General features: G+C 43.5%; 1 protein-coding gene across 5 annotated transcripts in view; it reads right to left on the bottom strand.

The window, feature by feature from the left end:
* LOC147020746 (insulin-like growth factor 1 receptor) overlaps positions 1-16,658 on the bottom strand; it is a 252,796-nt gene that overhangs the window by 48,085 nt on the left and 188,053 nt on the right. For all 5 annotated transcript variants that reach the window (XM_085896358.1, XM_085896356.1, XM_085896357.1 and 2 more), the window contains one exon: positions 16,162-16,226. In XM_085896358.1, coding sequence (XP_085752484.1) covers positions 16,162-16,226 — 65 coding nt within the window. The remainder of the gene's footprint in view (positions 1-16,161; positions 16,227-16,658) is intronic.

Genomic DNA, 16,658 nt, shown 5'->3' with positions numbered 1-16,658 from the left:
AAGAGGTGATGAAGAAGAAGAAGAGGTGATGAAGAAGAAGAAGATGATGAAGAAGAAGAAGAAGAAGAAGAAGAAGAAGAAGAAGAAGAAGAAGAAGAAGAAGAAGAAGAAGAAGAAGAAGAAGAAGAAGAAGAAGAAGAAGAAGAAGAAGAAGAAGAAGAAGAAGAAGAAGAAGAAGAAGAAGCAGAATCAGGAGAAAGATGGTGGTTTGTTTATTTTTTTTTAATGATAGCAAATAGATTAGTTGGGAGAAATGGGGGACGTTAGGAAAGTGGGGAAGATAGAAATTGAAGGTAATGTGAAGAAAAAACAAATAAAACGATCGTACACCGAGGGAGCCGGTCGGCCTCAGCCGAGGCCTCAAGCCTAGGCCTCAAACACCCGGAAAGACGTCGCCAAAAACTCACAAAATAGCACGATTTTTGAAACAAAACTGAACTAGGAACACACAGTAACATGTAGGTGAGAAAAATAAAAAGTTAAAACGGGACAAATAACGACCGGAAACTTATCTTTGAGATCGTCAGCAGAGAGCTCCTCAGGAGATGTCTCGACGCTCCAAACCCGGAACCAGAAGTCGGAATATATATATTTATGTATGTGTGTGTGTATACATATATATTTTTTGTTTGTTTCTTTGTTGAGGGTTTAATGGCGCTGTCAGAGCCAGGATGCTCAATCCACGCCACGCACCAGAATCTGACCAAACTCGCCTCCAGCCATAGCCCTTCAAAGGCAGATACATTTTAAATTGGTCTCCCACATTCCTTCAGGAATTTTAATACCGCCTCACAGAGTTGAGGGTGCTTCCGGTTCATCCGCCACAGCATCACCTGCAGGTCCAACACCCTTATCCCCATAACTCTTATTCGCCATACAAGACGCTGCCTCGATTCCCCATAGAGAGGGCAATTTAGAAATAAGTGATTTAAATCTTCAGGTTTTCTGCACACATCACAGAACCCCGTTGGGTGACATCCAATTCTATGGAGGTATGCATTTAAGCGACAGTGCCCGAGTCTTATTCTACAAAGCACTACCTGGTCCCTCCGGGAGAGCCTGGGGAGCAAAACAAGCGGAACCACCTCTGACTGCACCTTGTGAAAAAATCTCCCCTTTGTGCAGGAGTCCCACTGACATTGCCATTTTCCCACAATACGGTCCTTGACCAGACTAATGATTTCTGAAGGTCCCAAGGGGATTTGGGTGACATTGTCCATTCTGAGGGCATGTTTTGCCGCAAGGTCACTGGCCTCATTCCTCCCAATGCCCACATGAGCAGGGATTCAGCACAAATCCACCACCAGACCCCTCCATTTCATGATGTTGTACAAATGCCAAGCTTCTAGGACCAAGTCATACCTTCAGCCACCCTGTAAGGATTCCAGCGCCTTTAATGCCGAAAGAGAGTCCGAGAGGATAACTGCACTAAGCGGATTGAACTCGATTATCCATTCCATAGCAAGGACGATTGCAAATAGTTCCGTCGAGAAAACTAAAAGATGATCAGTTAACCGAAAAGCCCTGACCACACGGACATCTGGGATACATATATCCGCCGCTGTCCTTCCAAGAGAGGGTTCTTTGGACCCATCCACATATATATGCAAAGATTGACTCCAACTTGTATTTATAAACTCGATAGCCAGGTTGCGCTTTTCCACAGGATTAACTGAATCCATTTTTCCCCAGAGATCCATGCGGAGACGAAGGGGTTCGAGTGTCCAGGCGGGCCAAATGGGAACTTTATGTCCGTGTGTGTGTATATATATATATATATATATATATATATATATATATATATATATATATATATATATATATATATATATATATATATATATATATGTATTTATGTATGCATGTGTATATATGTATATATAATATATACACATATACACACACACACACATATACAGTAGACTAGGCGTAAGTCGTCACCATCGGGACGGAGAAAAAAGTGACAACTTAGAAATGTGACGACTTACGCGTATGCGAACATTCATGATGACTGTGGGGTGAAGCATGAAGTCGCGCGTGGCCTGGACACATATGTGTGAGAGCCGGCTATTGTACTAAAAGGAAAACACAATCCTCGGGGCATAGGTGGGGGTGAGTTGGTGAGTTCGAAAGTGATCAAGCAAAGATGGAATTCATGAATCAGTTTATCAAAAGTAAAGATAATGAACAACTCTGTAAAACAACTCGTATACCATCGGTGATGGTATGGTGACAAATCACATGACACACAGTCATCGTGGTGATGATTACCACTCAATGCCTATGTGTAAGTGAGTGCGGTAATGTACAAAACAAGCCAATATAAAACCATGATCGGACTTCAACACTAAGCTCGATCGCTCCTTTACTTCTTCGCGAAGTAATCCGTTATGTTTGACTGCCTCAAACCTTTGTCCGTAGCCTGATGGAGTACTGCTCTCCCCTCTGGGCTGGTGCTCCTGCCTCCCACCTTTCTCGGCTTCACGCTGTCGAAACCAGGGCATTTAACATCATCGGCATCTCCCGCAATGAAGCTGAGTCTTTGGGCCTCTCACTCAATCACCGCAGGTTGGTCGGTAGTCTTTCTGTCTTCTACCGACTCCTCTCCACCCTTGCCCCCCCTGCTCTCTCTGCGATTTGTCCCCACCACATTTCCACAGGGCGCTCAAGGTCCGCCAACAACCCCCTTCTGGTAAAACTACCAAAATCACGAATCACTGCTCATCTTCACTCTTTCATTCCTCTTTTTTCCCACCTTTGGAATAAACTTCCTCACTCTATTCTTTCCCATTCTTCCCTCCAGGCTTTCAAAACAGCTGTTCACCACCACCTCTTATCTTCCCCCATCCAAATCCTCGATCTTTTCTACCCCCGATAATCCACCCAAGCCCACTTCCTTCATTTCTCCTGCTTTCCTTCCTGAAAGTCCCTGAAATGTCCATCTTCTCTTCGCCATGTTCCCCGTCCCATCCCCATCCCTCTCCCTTCCACAGTTCACCTAATGTGTCTGTTCCCCACTGTTTTGTCCCTTCCACTCCCGCCCCTCTTGTCTCATGCCTCCTTGCTGTGAGTTGTGTGTTAGCTCTCATACGAGCCTTGAGCAAGGTATACAAAAAAAAACTCTTGGGCATCTGGTGCATGAGAAAGGATTCAAACCGGTCATTGTATTCCATGATGTTGGCTGGGCAATCCTCCACCGAAAGACAGTATCGGCTGAATATTTGGCCGAATCGGCCGAATATTTGGCCGAATCGGCCGAATTCGGCCGAAACCGAATATTTGGCTGAGCCGACATTTGCCGAAACCAGATGATGAGCACGTCATCGACATCTTCAAAGGACACACATTTCACGCATTTCACACTTCCCACCGGCCTCACGATCTTCTCCACTTGTCCAAATATCTTGCCTTTATTCTTCAAGATATCGTTCAATGTCTGCCGTTTGATGTCCAACTTCTCAGCTATGTCTGTTTTCTTCATCAGTGGATTTGCCTCGCAAAACGCGATAATGTCGTATTTTTCTTGGTAGTTTTTAGTTGTAAGCTTATGCTTAGTCGCCATTGTCCTGCCTGCAGTGCGATCAACGTGTGTACGCAGTTATAAATAGCCTATCACTGGCGGTGTACACCAATGAGCGAGCATCACGATTCCATGAAATCGGGCTTCTCATGAGGCAGCAGTTCCATGTGACGAGTTAGGAGTGGTAATTTACTTGAGTTTCCATTACGTGGGAATGGACAACATCTGACGACTTCGAGGAAGTGACGACTTAGAGATGACGACTTACAGAGGGATGACCCTTTATTCAAAGGGATTTAACATGAGATAAATTTGGGACTTTTTGACGCTGCCGACTTAGGCGAAGTGACGAGTTACACGCTGCCGACTTACACCTAGTCTACTGTATATGTATATATATATATATATATATATATATATATATATATATATAAAATATATATATATATAAAATATATATATATATATATTTACACTGTGATTGTCTTCGGACTAACCTGAGATTGCCTTCAGTCGGATTTGTCTTCCAGGAAGAGAACGCAAGTTGTTTCATGGCAATGGCGTCACCACAAGATTCAGTGTACCATGGGCCGGATGATGGGTATGATAACTGAAGATGTGATGGGATTATGGGATGAAACTGTGCATCAGGGAGAGCAGGTGTCTGTCGAAGAATTCCCAGGCTGAGTTAATATCAGGGGTGGTAGATATAGGAGGCCAGTCCTGGAGTGCAATGGCTGCTTGCAGTCCCTGTCAGCTTGCTTCATTGAACTGCCAGACTCGCTGACAATGAGGATGTTCTCTGACAATGACTCGAGAGATGATGACCTTTACGAGCACATGCTCAGATGAACCAACAGGAGCAGAGAAATTGCACGAGAGATTGGCAGGGAAGTTGGTCATAACCAAATCCAGAAGGGAGGATTTGCCATTGATAGAAATCTGGGTGGGAAAGATTGACTCAGTTGCATGGAGTCACAGAAGTCCTTTGCTGAAGTGCCATGGTCAGGCCTAAGTCACATTTGCTCTACGGCGAGGATACGGCGGCCGTATGCCCTCTGATTTGACAAATGTGCGGCGGCCGCAGAGTTTCTGCGGTGGCCTCAGGGTGGCCCTATGCCATTTGGCTATCTTTTACAGGCCGTAGGGGTCGCCGTAGAATTATAACACGGAGTTATAACTTTTTTCATTTCTACATTCGCCGTAGCAATTCGACAAGCCGAAAAAAAAAACTGGTAAAAAAAAAATTAAAAAATGAACCCACTCGTCCGTCTGGCCACACGTTCGTCTTCGGGCCCCCCTGCGGTCGCCTTGCAGGCACCTTGAGGCTACCTTGCATCTGCCTTGAAAATTATATGGCCGCCGCAGGGCCCCCTTAAGGTCACCGTGTGACATCAAATCAAAGACCGTACGGCACCCCCACGTTTTCCGTCTCCACGATTTCTAAATATGCCGTGCGGCTCCCCGAAAAATAAAAACATATGTGACTGCTACATTGTGTGACCATGGAAATACTGTGGCTGCCGTATAATTGCTAGTGGCCGTAGATTTTGGAGACCCCATGGCCGCCGTGGCAAATGTGGCTTAGGCCTCAGTAAGAGTGGTACCAACACCCAGCCAATTTGCATGTTGACAATTGAAATCACCACATATGAGGAAGAGAGTGTTGGCATGAGTGGTTAAAAGTTGGTCCATGTTGTCTGTGAGAGAGAGAGAGAGTTGGAGATGGAGTCGTTACTGTTGGGAGGACTGTACCACACAGACAAACATGAGGTGGGAGCGGAGGGGAAGGCACAGCCAGAGGTACTCCTGGAGTTACGGAGGTGTCAGAGCAGTACACAAAGAGTGAGAAATGAAATTATTGATGTACAGTGCGATTCTGCCGCCAGGAAGAGGTTCAGGTCGATTAAACCGGAGGAGACAACAGCCAGAGAGAAACACGATGGAGTCAGTGATGTCCTGTGGGAGGAAGAATTCTGCTAAACAGATTATGTTCAGATTGTTGGCAGCAATTTCGATAAAGAGATGTTAGATTGGAACGTAGCCCTCTGATGTTTGAGGTCCACAGAGTAAGGGACAGTGCTGGCAAGGTGCAGCAAAGTTTGAATGGAACAAGGAGAGGGAGTGGGGTGGAAGGAAGCTGGGAGAGTGTGGCGCTGCTGCGAAGCTGTAGGTGTGCAGGGCAGGGAGGAAGCTGAAGGGTGCGGTGTAAGGAGGAAGCTGGGGTGTGTGGGGCAGCTCAAGTTTGGACTTATTTGAAGGCTACAGGGAGTTATCATCATTCAGTGAAGGGTGGATCTGGCAGGACGGCTTAGAGGTACTCACACTCACATTTGAGCCATCTTGCCTGGGTTGGAATCTCGGCCCAGCTTCAAAGTAGCACGTATTTATGTATGTGTGTGTATATGTGTATATATTCACAGGCAAGGTGAGGTATCAATGTTTGTGCCATCCCTCAGATGGATGTTCACCTGGGCATCCCGTCTACCAGTATTTGTTGGTAGACGTCAAATATTTCAGTGTCCTTCACAAGGAGTAGGTGAGCTCTCGGCGGCACCATGAACAAGTTCCAAATTCCTGCTCTAACATACAGACGGCATTGCATCAACGGCACCACAAATTGCTGATCGACCTGCACCCCTGATCAATGATGCTACTCGCAGCTTTGTGCTGCTTAAGCAAGAAGAAAAACTGAAGAGGAATTGGATAGAATTGATGAAGACAGTAAAAGACCTTAAATTATTGGATTGCTATGTTAATCTCCACCGATGAAAAAGGATGCCCAGCTAATGATCCGGGCAGTTGGGAAATCAGTAAATTGCTTACAAGTTAAGGTTATAACTTCAAATATAATAGCTTTTGTAAGTACTTACCAGTACATAATATATCTGTGTTTGTGTGTTTATACGTGTGTGTTTGTATGGGTATGTATATATATATATTCACGTATGTGCGTATGTATATATATATATATATATATATATATATATATATATATATATATATATATATATATATATATATATATATATATATATATATATATATATGTGTGTGTGTGTGTGTGTGTGTGTGTGTGTGTGTGTGTGTGTGTGTGCGTGTGCGTGTGTGTGCGTGTGCACGTGTATTGTTATGTCTGGCTTCCTTCTTGAGACTACAGTGCAGTAATTGGTTTTTATTTTGATGAGCCATTCCAGGTTGTAACATCGCCTCAGACCAAACGGGTTGGAGCAAACCATCAGGTCATGAGTACAAGGTTACGAGAACTGCAACACAACTCGGTTATTAAATCGATCGATACATGGAGATGTTTTAATGGCTCCAAACCTGACATTGACTCTGATAAGTTTTCATAATAATTAGATATTAAAAGTGGTGCAAATTTGTGGTGTTTTACCATCGATCAAAGTGAAAACTGGTACGAATGTACAATTCGGAGTCGTTTGATTCAAGGGCAAGCCTCACATCGACGGTTAAACACGAAGCAACCGGCGCGTTCTTTTCGAATCTGCATTTACGACCGTTCCGACATGGTTTACAACTTTTTCTTTTTTTTATCGTCTGGTTGCGTCACAAATTCTCAGCATATTCAGCTAGTACGACCTGACAAAAACCTTTTTCATCGTTGACCTGCATTGTTTATCGACTCGATGCGATTCCGTTTGTTGTGTCGACTCAACAGAGAATTGATAACGCGAGAAAACTTTGAATTGTTAAAACCATTCCTCTGGTGGAGAGATCAACCACGTCAAATTCCCAAGTGTGTTCACAAAAATTAAACAATATGCTTATCATTTCATTCCATATTAAAGTCATATTTACTTAACAGATATTTAAAAAATGCATATATTACAAGACATGAAGGCATGTACAGAGCTCATCAATGTGTTGATTCCCTTATTATGGTTCAGCATTTGGTCGGCATAGTTTGATTATGTGCGGCCTTCCCTTTGGTCTTATTACTGCACCTCCATCTGGCTGTCATTTTGACTTCCCCGCTTACCTTGCGATGCTGTCTTATATTTTCCCAACCAAGTCTTTTCTTCCTCGCCTTTATTATCTCTAACTGTCCACGGTCTCAGCTCATTTATATGCATTTCGTTCTCCCTTTAGACCGTCATTTCTCCCTATGATTTATTTCTCACTTAATCCATTTTCTAAGTCGACATGCTACCTGCCATTTTTTTATATCTGCCATAACTTATGTATACCGTACTTATGAAACATTACACGTACTCGCAGTTTAACTGACACAATAAATCGAGGATGCTGACACTGTGGCACCATCACGAGAGAGATTTTGACTCGACCTGCACCTGCGTTGGAATGAGTCGAGTCACGTCACGTTGTAATGCTGACCTGTGCCTGCCACCAAGAATGGCTGAGTTGAGTCATGATGCGACTTGCCTTATGAAAAAGTAATGTTGAGGCTGCCTGGATGAAAAAACTCAACAAATTCTTGAGAAAAATGCCAGGGGCATAGAAAAAGCCCTATATATGGTACGTGCCATGTGGCAAGCTATAGATAAGAAGGGACATTCAAAAAAATATCATGTGCATGCTGTACTACCATATTGTGTTCTTAGGAGGAACCAAGTAATGCTCGAGAAAAATTTCATACAAATTGGTGCCAATTTTAAGAACAAATTGATCACACATATGCACATAATCTTATGTGGTTTCCTTTTCAAGGTGCACAAAAAAAACTTTACGTAATGACGAGTTTTAACCTGTATACACTAACGGTCCAAAGTTTTAGAACACCCCCATTTTTCCAGTTTATACTGAAATTTAAGCAGTTTAATGTTTCAATGTACTCTGAAATTAAAGCAAAGAACAAATATACAATTGCAGATAAAAAAGAAATCATGGAATCATTTTGTTGAACAAAATTTAATCTAAATTTTTTGACTCATCAAAGTGGCCACCTTTTGCAGATACAACAGCCGAACATACTCGTGGCATTCTTTCAACAATGGAAATCAAATATTGTTTGGAAAGTTCTTCCCAACACTGTTGCAGAAGTTCCCACAAATGTGTTTCACTTGTAGGTTGCTTTGCTTTTACCCTTCTGTCCAGTTCATCCAAAACCAGCTCGATGGGGTTTAAGTCTGGAGACTGTGCTGGCCATTCCATAATTTGAAGCCTACCGTCTTGTTCTTTTCTTCTAAGGTAGTTCTGACAAAGCCTGAAGATATGTTTTGGGTCATTATCTTGCTGTAGAATGAACACCTGACCAACTATGCGTAGACCAGAGGGTATTGCATGGCGCTGCAAATTGCTGTAGTAGCCATTTTGGTTCAGGGTGCCAGTCACTCTGTGCAAGTCACCGACTCTGGATCCAGCAAAAGAGCCCCAGATCATCACGCTTCCTCATCCATATTTGGCAGGTTGTGTCACACACACTGAGGAACCATCCTTTCGCCTACTCGACGGTGTACAAAAACCCTGCGTGATGAACCGAAGATTTAAAATTTTGATTAATCGGTCCATAAGACCTTCTTCCAGTTTTCAGTAGTGCACTGGCGGTGCTTCATGGCCCAGGCAAGCCTCTTTTTCTTATTTTGCCATCTTAGCAATGGCTCTCTTACTGCCACTCGACCTGTCAAACCTGCAGCTCGAAGTCTTCTCTTCACAGTTGAAACTGAGACTTCCTTACTTCGACCAGTGTTAAGCTGTTCTTGAAGCTGCTGTCCTGTGAGCCGCCTATCACGCAAGCTGTTGACTCCCAGAAACTTGTCTTCTGATTATGTTGTGGCTTTGGGTCTGCCAGATCTCTTCCTGTCAGAGTTTCCTCCAGTTTCCAAGTGCCTTTTGATGGTGTAGGAAACTGTACTCACTGAAACCTTGGCTACTTTGCAATTTCTCTAAAGGAAAGACCTACACTTTTAATGGTTATTATGGTCTGTCTGTCTTCCTTTGTTAATTGTCTTTTTCTCGCCATGATGAGAAAAATATACTACTTCCTGCAGTGCAATATTGTCCAAATAATGCTTCAGAGGGTATAGCAACACAGTCTGTTCCAACACTGCTTTTGTACATACAGAGGGGTTTGTAACTAATCAACAAAAGTTCTGACACCTGTAGGAATTGTTTGCATCAACTTTCAAGGCTTAATTTACTTCCATTGCTGCAGAACAGCTGCAGTTGCTAACCCATTACTTGTTCCCTAAAAAGGGCCTTTTCTAAGAACTCTGAAATTTACATTATTTTTCAGTTTTTGGTAACCTAAACTTTTTTTTTAACCTCTGGCAGTTTACCACTTAGTTTTGTACCATTTCAGGTTATTCGCTGGACTTGAACTGCTTAAATTTCACTAAAAACTGGAAAAATGGGGGTGTTCTAAAACTTTTGACTGGCAGTGTATGTAGGGTGGCCCTTTCAGGAAAACTACTGAAAGTTGCCACACTGAAACACGAAGAAAGCATTCTGATATCTATCAGAGAAAAAGACTGTCGCCCTTAAAGTAAGATAGCATAAACTTTGCTACAAAGAATATTGCAGATTCCTGTTGAATAAACAGAAACCAAGAACTGCACCTGAGAGGTAGAAATAGTCATATTGAATGCAACAATAAGTTTAAGTCCAAGATGGAGGACGGGTATGATATGATATTATATTTATTTAATTTCAGTGCCAACTACGCGCAGCCTATGTATGCTTAATTTCGCAGTGTGGTCATAGAGGATGAACTAATCAAAATAATGAAGTATTCCGAATGACCAAGCTCCTCACATTATTCTTGAAATGCGCTGAAAGAACGAGCCACCCTCACAGAATTCAGGTAAATGCACCTGTGCAGTGAATGGCACTTGTTATCATTTGCTGGTATCCATCTGAAAATGGCCTCAAAAATTATGCATTGAGACTGAATCAAGTAATCGTTCAGCAGCTTCTGCACCCAAGGCTGATGAAACTTTGCATATCTACCAAGCAGGGCTCATCATCAAGAATCCCTTGCATGTGCTCATGTTGTGGGTCGGGTTTGTCTTGCAACGATTTTTGTGGGTTTAAGAAATGTAAAAATCACACCACTGACCAAGAACAGCGCATGTGGGGCAGTGGAGGTGATGATGTTGATGCAGATGGGGCTCATGAAGTGGATGATTAATCTGAAATGCTGGTATTTTGTTCATTTGTGTAACTGCAGACTAAATACAATGACTTGATATTATATAATATACATCATAATTTATTTGTGTCCCAGTGTTGGTGCATATGAAATGATTGGTTTCATGAGGCATCGTAAAGTGTGACGAGTGCGATGGAAAATGGAATGTGTTTGCCAATAAAATATGATCATGAGATACCGTGTTAATACTGGTTCAATGTCCAATAGTAGATAATAGGTGGTCCTGTAATATGGGCAATTTCATCAGAGCACATGACAGGCTTCCCAACAAAGATACCACCTTACTCTGCTTGGCTAACAACGTGGCTGAATAAACTTCGGAACCATTTTCGTTGGTGCCCTCTCTGCTGTCACCTCTGCTGCCAAGATTTTTTTTTTTCTCGAGTAGTTTTGTCTCCGCAGTAATGGATCACCCATTTAAAAAGGTTTATCTCAAATCCTGTTGGAGATATTTAAGGTCAAACTTATAGAAACCTACAGTGCGTTACAATATTTTTGACAAAAGTGTCAATTTCATAATTTTACTGAATCAAGTATGTACCAATCAAAGCCTTCAAGATCGTTTTGCCAGTAGTACCCAAGAAGGTCCACGATTGTCAAGAATACTGAGCCCCAAATCCATTTATTCGGAAAAAATACTGCACCGAGAAGTTGCAATCAAGGATCACAACAGCACTTTTTAGCTCAACATGTTGACCTCTTTATGAAATAACTGGTAGGATTCCAGAGTTAAACTTTTTACACGAGGTCAGGCATGTTGTCAGCTATCAGACATCATATGGAAATCCTATAAAATTAGCGGTCTGCATGGGTGGCAAAAGTTTCTTTCTTTCTTTCTTTTGACCAGGATTAAGCTTGAAACGTGAACTCTCCTTTTTTTCATGGTGGATCAACTACCATTTGACGCATTTTAAAAGATTAGTGGTAATTGTTTCATTTGTCTAGAAATCATATAATTGAGAGATGGGAGCGATTTCCATTTTCTGAGCATAACTTGTCAGCTCAGGTTGCTGCCGAGAAGGTATTGCAAAACTAAGCGAAACAAGGTAGGTTTTACTGCACCCATAACGAGTTGGACAAAATGGGGATTGACAAAGAAGGCTCATTGGAATGGCAAATAAGAGGTCAGCTCAACTTGGATGGAGAACGAATCATTATAAATGCCCAAGACCAAGACACGACACGAATGACTTCAAGAAAATAGTGGGAATGTGTCAATCGGACAGACAGTTGTAGATCTTACAAGGTAGAAACAGAAAGTACGAGTTACCTCCTCTCGGGATGTAGAAAAAACTCATGTCAGGGCAGTTGCATACCCAAAGGCACAACAAGGTACGTAGCGTATTCCACAGGCACATCCACAAAAACTTTTGATATCCCAGTCACAGAACACTCGTGGGAACATGAAGCAAAAGCGATCATTGAGAACGATGAAGTAACACTCACATACGACCTGATGATCCTATCGAGCGTGAACATAGAAAACAAAGCATCCAGTACCCAACGATTTTGGCCAAAACAATGCAGAAATCAAGAAAATCACCAAATACCAAGACCTCAAAAATGAAGTGAAAATATCTTGGAAGCGAAGTCAAAATATCAAAACCATTTAGAGGAATACTCTTTTACTTCTTTTCTTCGGTTTTTTTTGATAGCTCACATATTTACCTGATTGAAGCCTGGTGTTGGCGCAGTGGTTAGGGCAGTGGCTTGGGACCCAAGAGGTCCTGAGTTCAAGCCCCGTTGGGACACTGAATTAATATATGTATGTATATGTGTATATATATATAATGTGTATATATATATATGTATATATATATATATATATATATATATATATATATATATATATATATATATAATGTGTATATATATATATGTATATATAAAACCAAGTCGAAAACACCAGGGGGTTGACTCAGCCTGCCATCCTTCCGAGGTCGGCGAAATGAGCACCAGTTGTACTGGGACCGGTGTATGCCCCGGTTAGAATAGGTGTACCATATCCCTGTGTGTCGTAAGAGGCGACCAGGGTTGCGTCAGGAAGGGCATCCGGCGTAAAAACCTATGCCAAATCATTATGCGGAAAACAAAACGAATTTCCATACCGGATCGGTCGAGGCCCGGGTTACCAACGACCGCCACCGGTACCGGTGGTCAGCAGGGTACCAATGGAAATTGTGCTACTGCTGGGCGAAGGAGGAGAAGGAGACGGGGAAGGTGAGTCCGGAGGCAGTGGGAGAGGGGGAAGGGTGGAAGTGTGGAGGTGAGAGTTGGAACTCTGAATGTTGGGACGATGACTGGCAAAGGGCGAGAGTTGGCTGTTATGATGGAGAGAAGAAAGGTGGACATACTGTGTGTACAAGAGACCAAGTGGATGGGGAGTAAGGCTCGGAGCATTGGAGGTGGTTTCAAACTGTTCTACCATGGTGTGGATTGGAGGAGAAATGGTGTCGGGATAATCCTGAAGGAAGATTATGTCAAGAGGGTATTGGAGGTGAGGAGAGTGTCTGACCGAGTGATGAGTGTGAAGTTGGAAATTGAAGGGGTGATGATGAATGTCATCAGTGCATATGCCCTACATATGGGGTATGAGATGGAGTATAAAGAAGATTTCTGGAGTGAGTTAGATGAAGTGGTGGAGAGTGTATCCAAGGATGAAAGAGTGGTGATTGGAGCAGATTTCAATGGACATGTTGGGGAAGGGAATAAAGAGGATGAGGAGGTGATGGGGAGGTACGGTCTCAACAAGAGAAATGTGGAAGGGCAAATGGTGGTAGAGTTTGCAAAAAGAATGGAAATGGCAGTGGTAAACACATATTTCAAGAAGAAGGAGGAACACAGGGTGACATACAAGAGTGGAGGAAAGTGCACACAGGTGGATTACATCTTAAGTAGGAGATGCAACCTGAAAGAGATTAGTGACTGTAAGGTTGTGGCAGGGGAGAGTATAGCTCGACAACATCGATTGGTGGTCTGTAGGATGACTTTAGAGGTGAGGTTGAGGAAGAGAGTGAGGGCTGAACCAAGGACCAGATGGTGGAAGCTGAAGGAGGAAGACTGTTGCGTGAAATTTAGGGAGGAGGTGAGACAGGCGTTGGATGGTGGTAAAGATGGGTGGGATGATTGGGCAACGACAGCAGAAGTGGTGAGGGAGATAGTTAGGAAGGTACTTGGTGTGACATCTGGACAGAGGAAGGAAGATAAGGAGACTTGGTGGTGGAATGAGGAAGTACAGGAAAGTATAAGGAAGAAGGGGTTGGCGAAAAAGAAGTGGGATAGTCAGAGAGATGAAGAAAGTAGGCAGGAGTACAAGGAGTGGCGTCGAAAAGCAAAAAGAGAGGTGGCAAAGGCCAAGGAAAAGGCATATGACGAGCTGTATGAGAAATTGGATACAAAAGAAGGGGAAAAGGATTTATACCGATTGGCAAGACAGAGCGACCGAGCTGGGAAGGATGTGCTGCAGGTTAGGGTGATAAAGGACGCAAATGGGAATGTGCTGACGAGCGAGGAGAGTGTGTTGAGTAGGTGGATGGAGTACTTTGAGGAGCTGAAGAATGAAGAAAATGAGTGAGAGAGAAGGTTGGAAGAGGTGGAGATAGTGAATCTGGAAGTGGGGTGGATCAGTAAGGATGAAGTGAGGACTGCTATGAAGAAGATGAAAAGTGGAAAGGCGGTTGGCCCAGATGGTATACCAGTGGAGGCATGGAAGTGCTTAGGAGAGATGGCAGTGGGGTTGTTAACCAGATTGTTTAATAAAGTCTTGGAAAGTGAGAGGATGCCGGAGGAGTGGAGATTAAGTGTTCTGGTTCCGATTTTCAAGAATAAGGGTGATGTGCAGAGCTGTGGAAATTACAGAGGGATAAAGTTGTTAAGCCACACCATGAAGTTGTGGGAAAGAGTAGTGGAAGCTAGGTTGAGAGGAGAGGTGACGATCTGTGAGCAGCAATATGGGTTTATGCCAGGAAAGAGCACCACTGATGCGATGTTTGCTTTGAGAATGTTGATGGAGAAGTATAGGGAAGGCCAGAAAGAGTTACATTGTGTGTTTGTGGATTTAGAGAAAGCTTATGATAGGGTGCCAAGAGAGGAGTTGTGGCATTGTATGAGGAAGTCGGGAGTGGTGGAGAAGTATGTGAGGATCGTGCAGGATATGTATGAGGACAGTATGACAGCGGTGAGGTGTGCGGGAGGAATGACGGACCGCTTTAAGGTAAAAGTGGGATTGCACCAAGGATCGACTCTGAGCCCTTTCCTGTTTGCAATGGTGATGGACAGGTTGACGGACGAGATCAGACTGGAGTCTCCATGGACTATGATGTTCGCGGATGACATCATGATCTGGAGGGAGAGTAGGGAGCAGGCTGAATCGAGCCTTGAGAGGTGGAGGTACGCACTGGAGAGAAGGGGAATGTTAGTAGGAGTAAGACGGAGTACATGTGTGTAAATGAGAGGGAGGGTGGTGGTATGGTGCAGTTGCAAGGAGTTGAGGTGGGGTAGGTGGATGGGTTTAAATACTTGGGATCAACTGTCCAAAGTAACGGAGAGTGTGGGAGAGAAGTGAAAAAGAGAGTGCAAGCAGGATGGAGTGGGTGGAGAAGAGTTGCAGGAGTGATTTGTGACAGAAGGGTAGCTGCAAGAGTGAAGGGGAAAGTATATAAGACGGTAGTGAGACCAGCTATGTTGTATGGTTTGGAGGCGGTGGCGCTCACAAAAAGACAGGAAGCGGAGCTGGAGGTGGCAGAGTTAAAGATGCTGCGATTCTCGTTGGGAGTGACGAGGATGGATAGGATAAGAAATGAGTGTATTAGAGGGACAGCGCAGGTAGGACGGTTTGGAGACAAAGTGAGAGAGGCGAGATTGAGATGGTTTGGACATGTGCACAGGAGGGAAACGGAGTATATCGGGAGAAGGATGTTGAAGATGGAGCCGCCAGGCAGGAGGAGAAGAGGAAGGCCAAAGAAGAGGTTCATGGATGCGGTGAGTGCGGACTGCGGGTGGTTGGAGTGTCAATGGAAGATGTGGAGGATCGAGCGAAATGGAGACGGTTAGTCCGCTGTGGCGACCCCCAACGGGAGCAAGCCGAAAGAGGAAGAAGATATTTACCTGATTGTTGGGACATCCATCTTTTCATCATAGCACTGGAGATTACAAGGGTGAAGCACAAGTCCAAAGCACCTGCAACCTCTACCAAATGTGTTATTTGTTTTCAACTTTTCTGACACTTGTCACTCGTAGTATATCAAAGGAGACAAGCAAGACAATAACTGCCTCTCACTGTATGCCATCTGGAGCTTTAAGAAGAGCTGATTCAAAAAGTCGGAGCATTTTGTTCACCCTCCATCTTGTTTTTTTAATTGTGGTACCAATAAGGTTTCCTACTAAATATTCTCTTCCTCCAAGTCAGATCGAGGGCTCCCGGTGAGTGCCAAAGCAACCACGTGTTATACAATTAAAATTTCTCAAACTTCCTCAAAATAAAGATGTTCTCTTAAAAGAGAGTACTCACCTTCATTAGCACTGATGTATTCAGGGTTGACAGATGCGTACAGACGGCCATTTCCAGTACCTCCTCTGCACACACAAGGAAGATAAGTTGATGATTACAACAAAGATCACAAAACAAATAAATGGCATGTCGCTGAAATACAAGCATGATAACTGAGTCCATAAAAAAAGAGATGAATCACTAAAACACAACTGCTTGGGATACCTATCATTTAGGAATTATCAAAAAAGACGAATCGTGGGTTTTTTTGTACACAATGTCGAGGCTCGTGGAGGAACGAGAACACAGAACGGATCAGGACTTAACGAACAAAAAGAACAGCAGAAAGTGGGGGAAGGGGGCACACACCAACAGCAGGGTTGAGAGACAAAATGGTTCGACTTGGAGACATAAGGAATGTGGGGAAGAATGAGGGCGAGGAGAGGACACAGAGGCGAACAAGATGGACGTAGCCGCAAACTGAACAGACGGGGGAAGTTGGTTCCACAGACGAGAGA

The sequence above is a fragment of the Eptatretus burgeri genome, chromosome 9 (assembly GCF_056783735.1).
Source record: "Eptatretus burgeri isolate ZD-2024b chromosome 9, Ebu_testis_v1, whole genome shotgun sequence".
Classification (NCBI taxonomy): Eukaryota; Metazoa; Chordata; class Myxini; order Myxiniformes; family Myxinidae; genus Eptatretus; species Eptatretus burgeri.
This window is presented reverse-complemented; position numbering and strand designations above follow the sequence as displayed.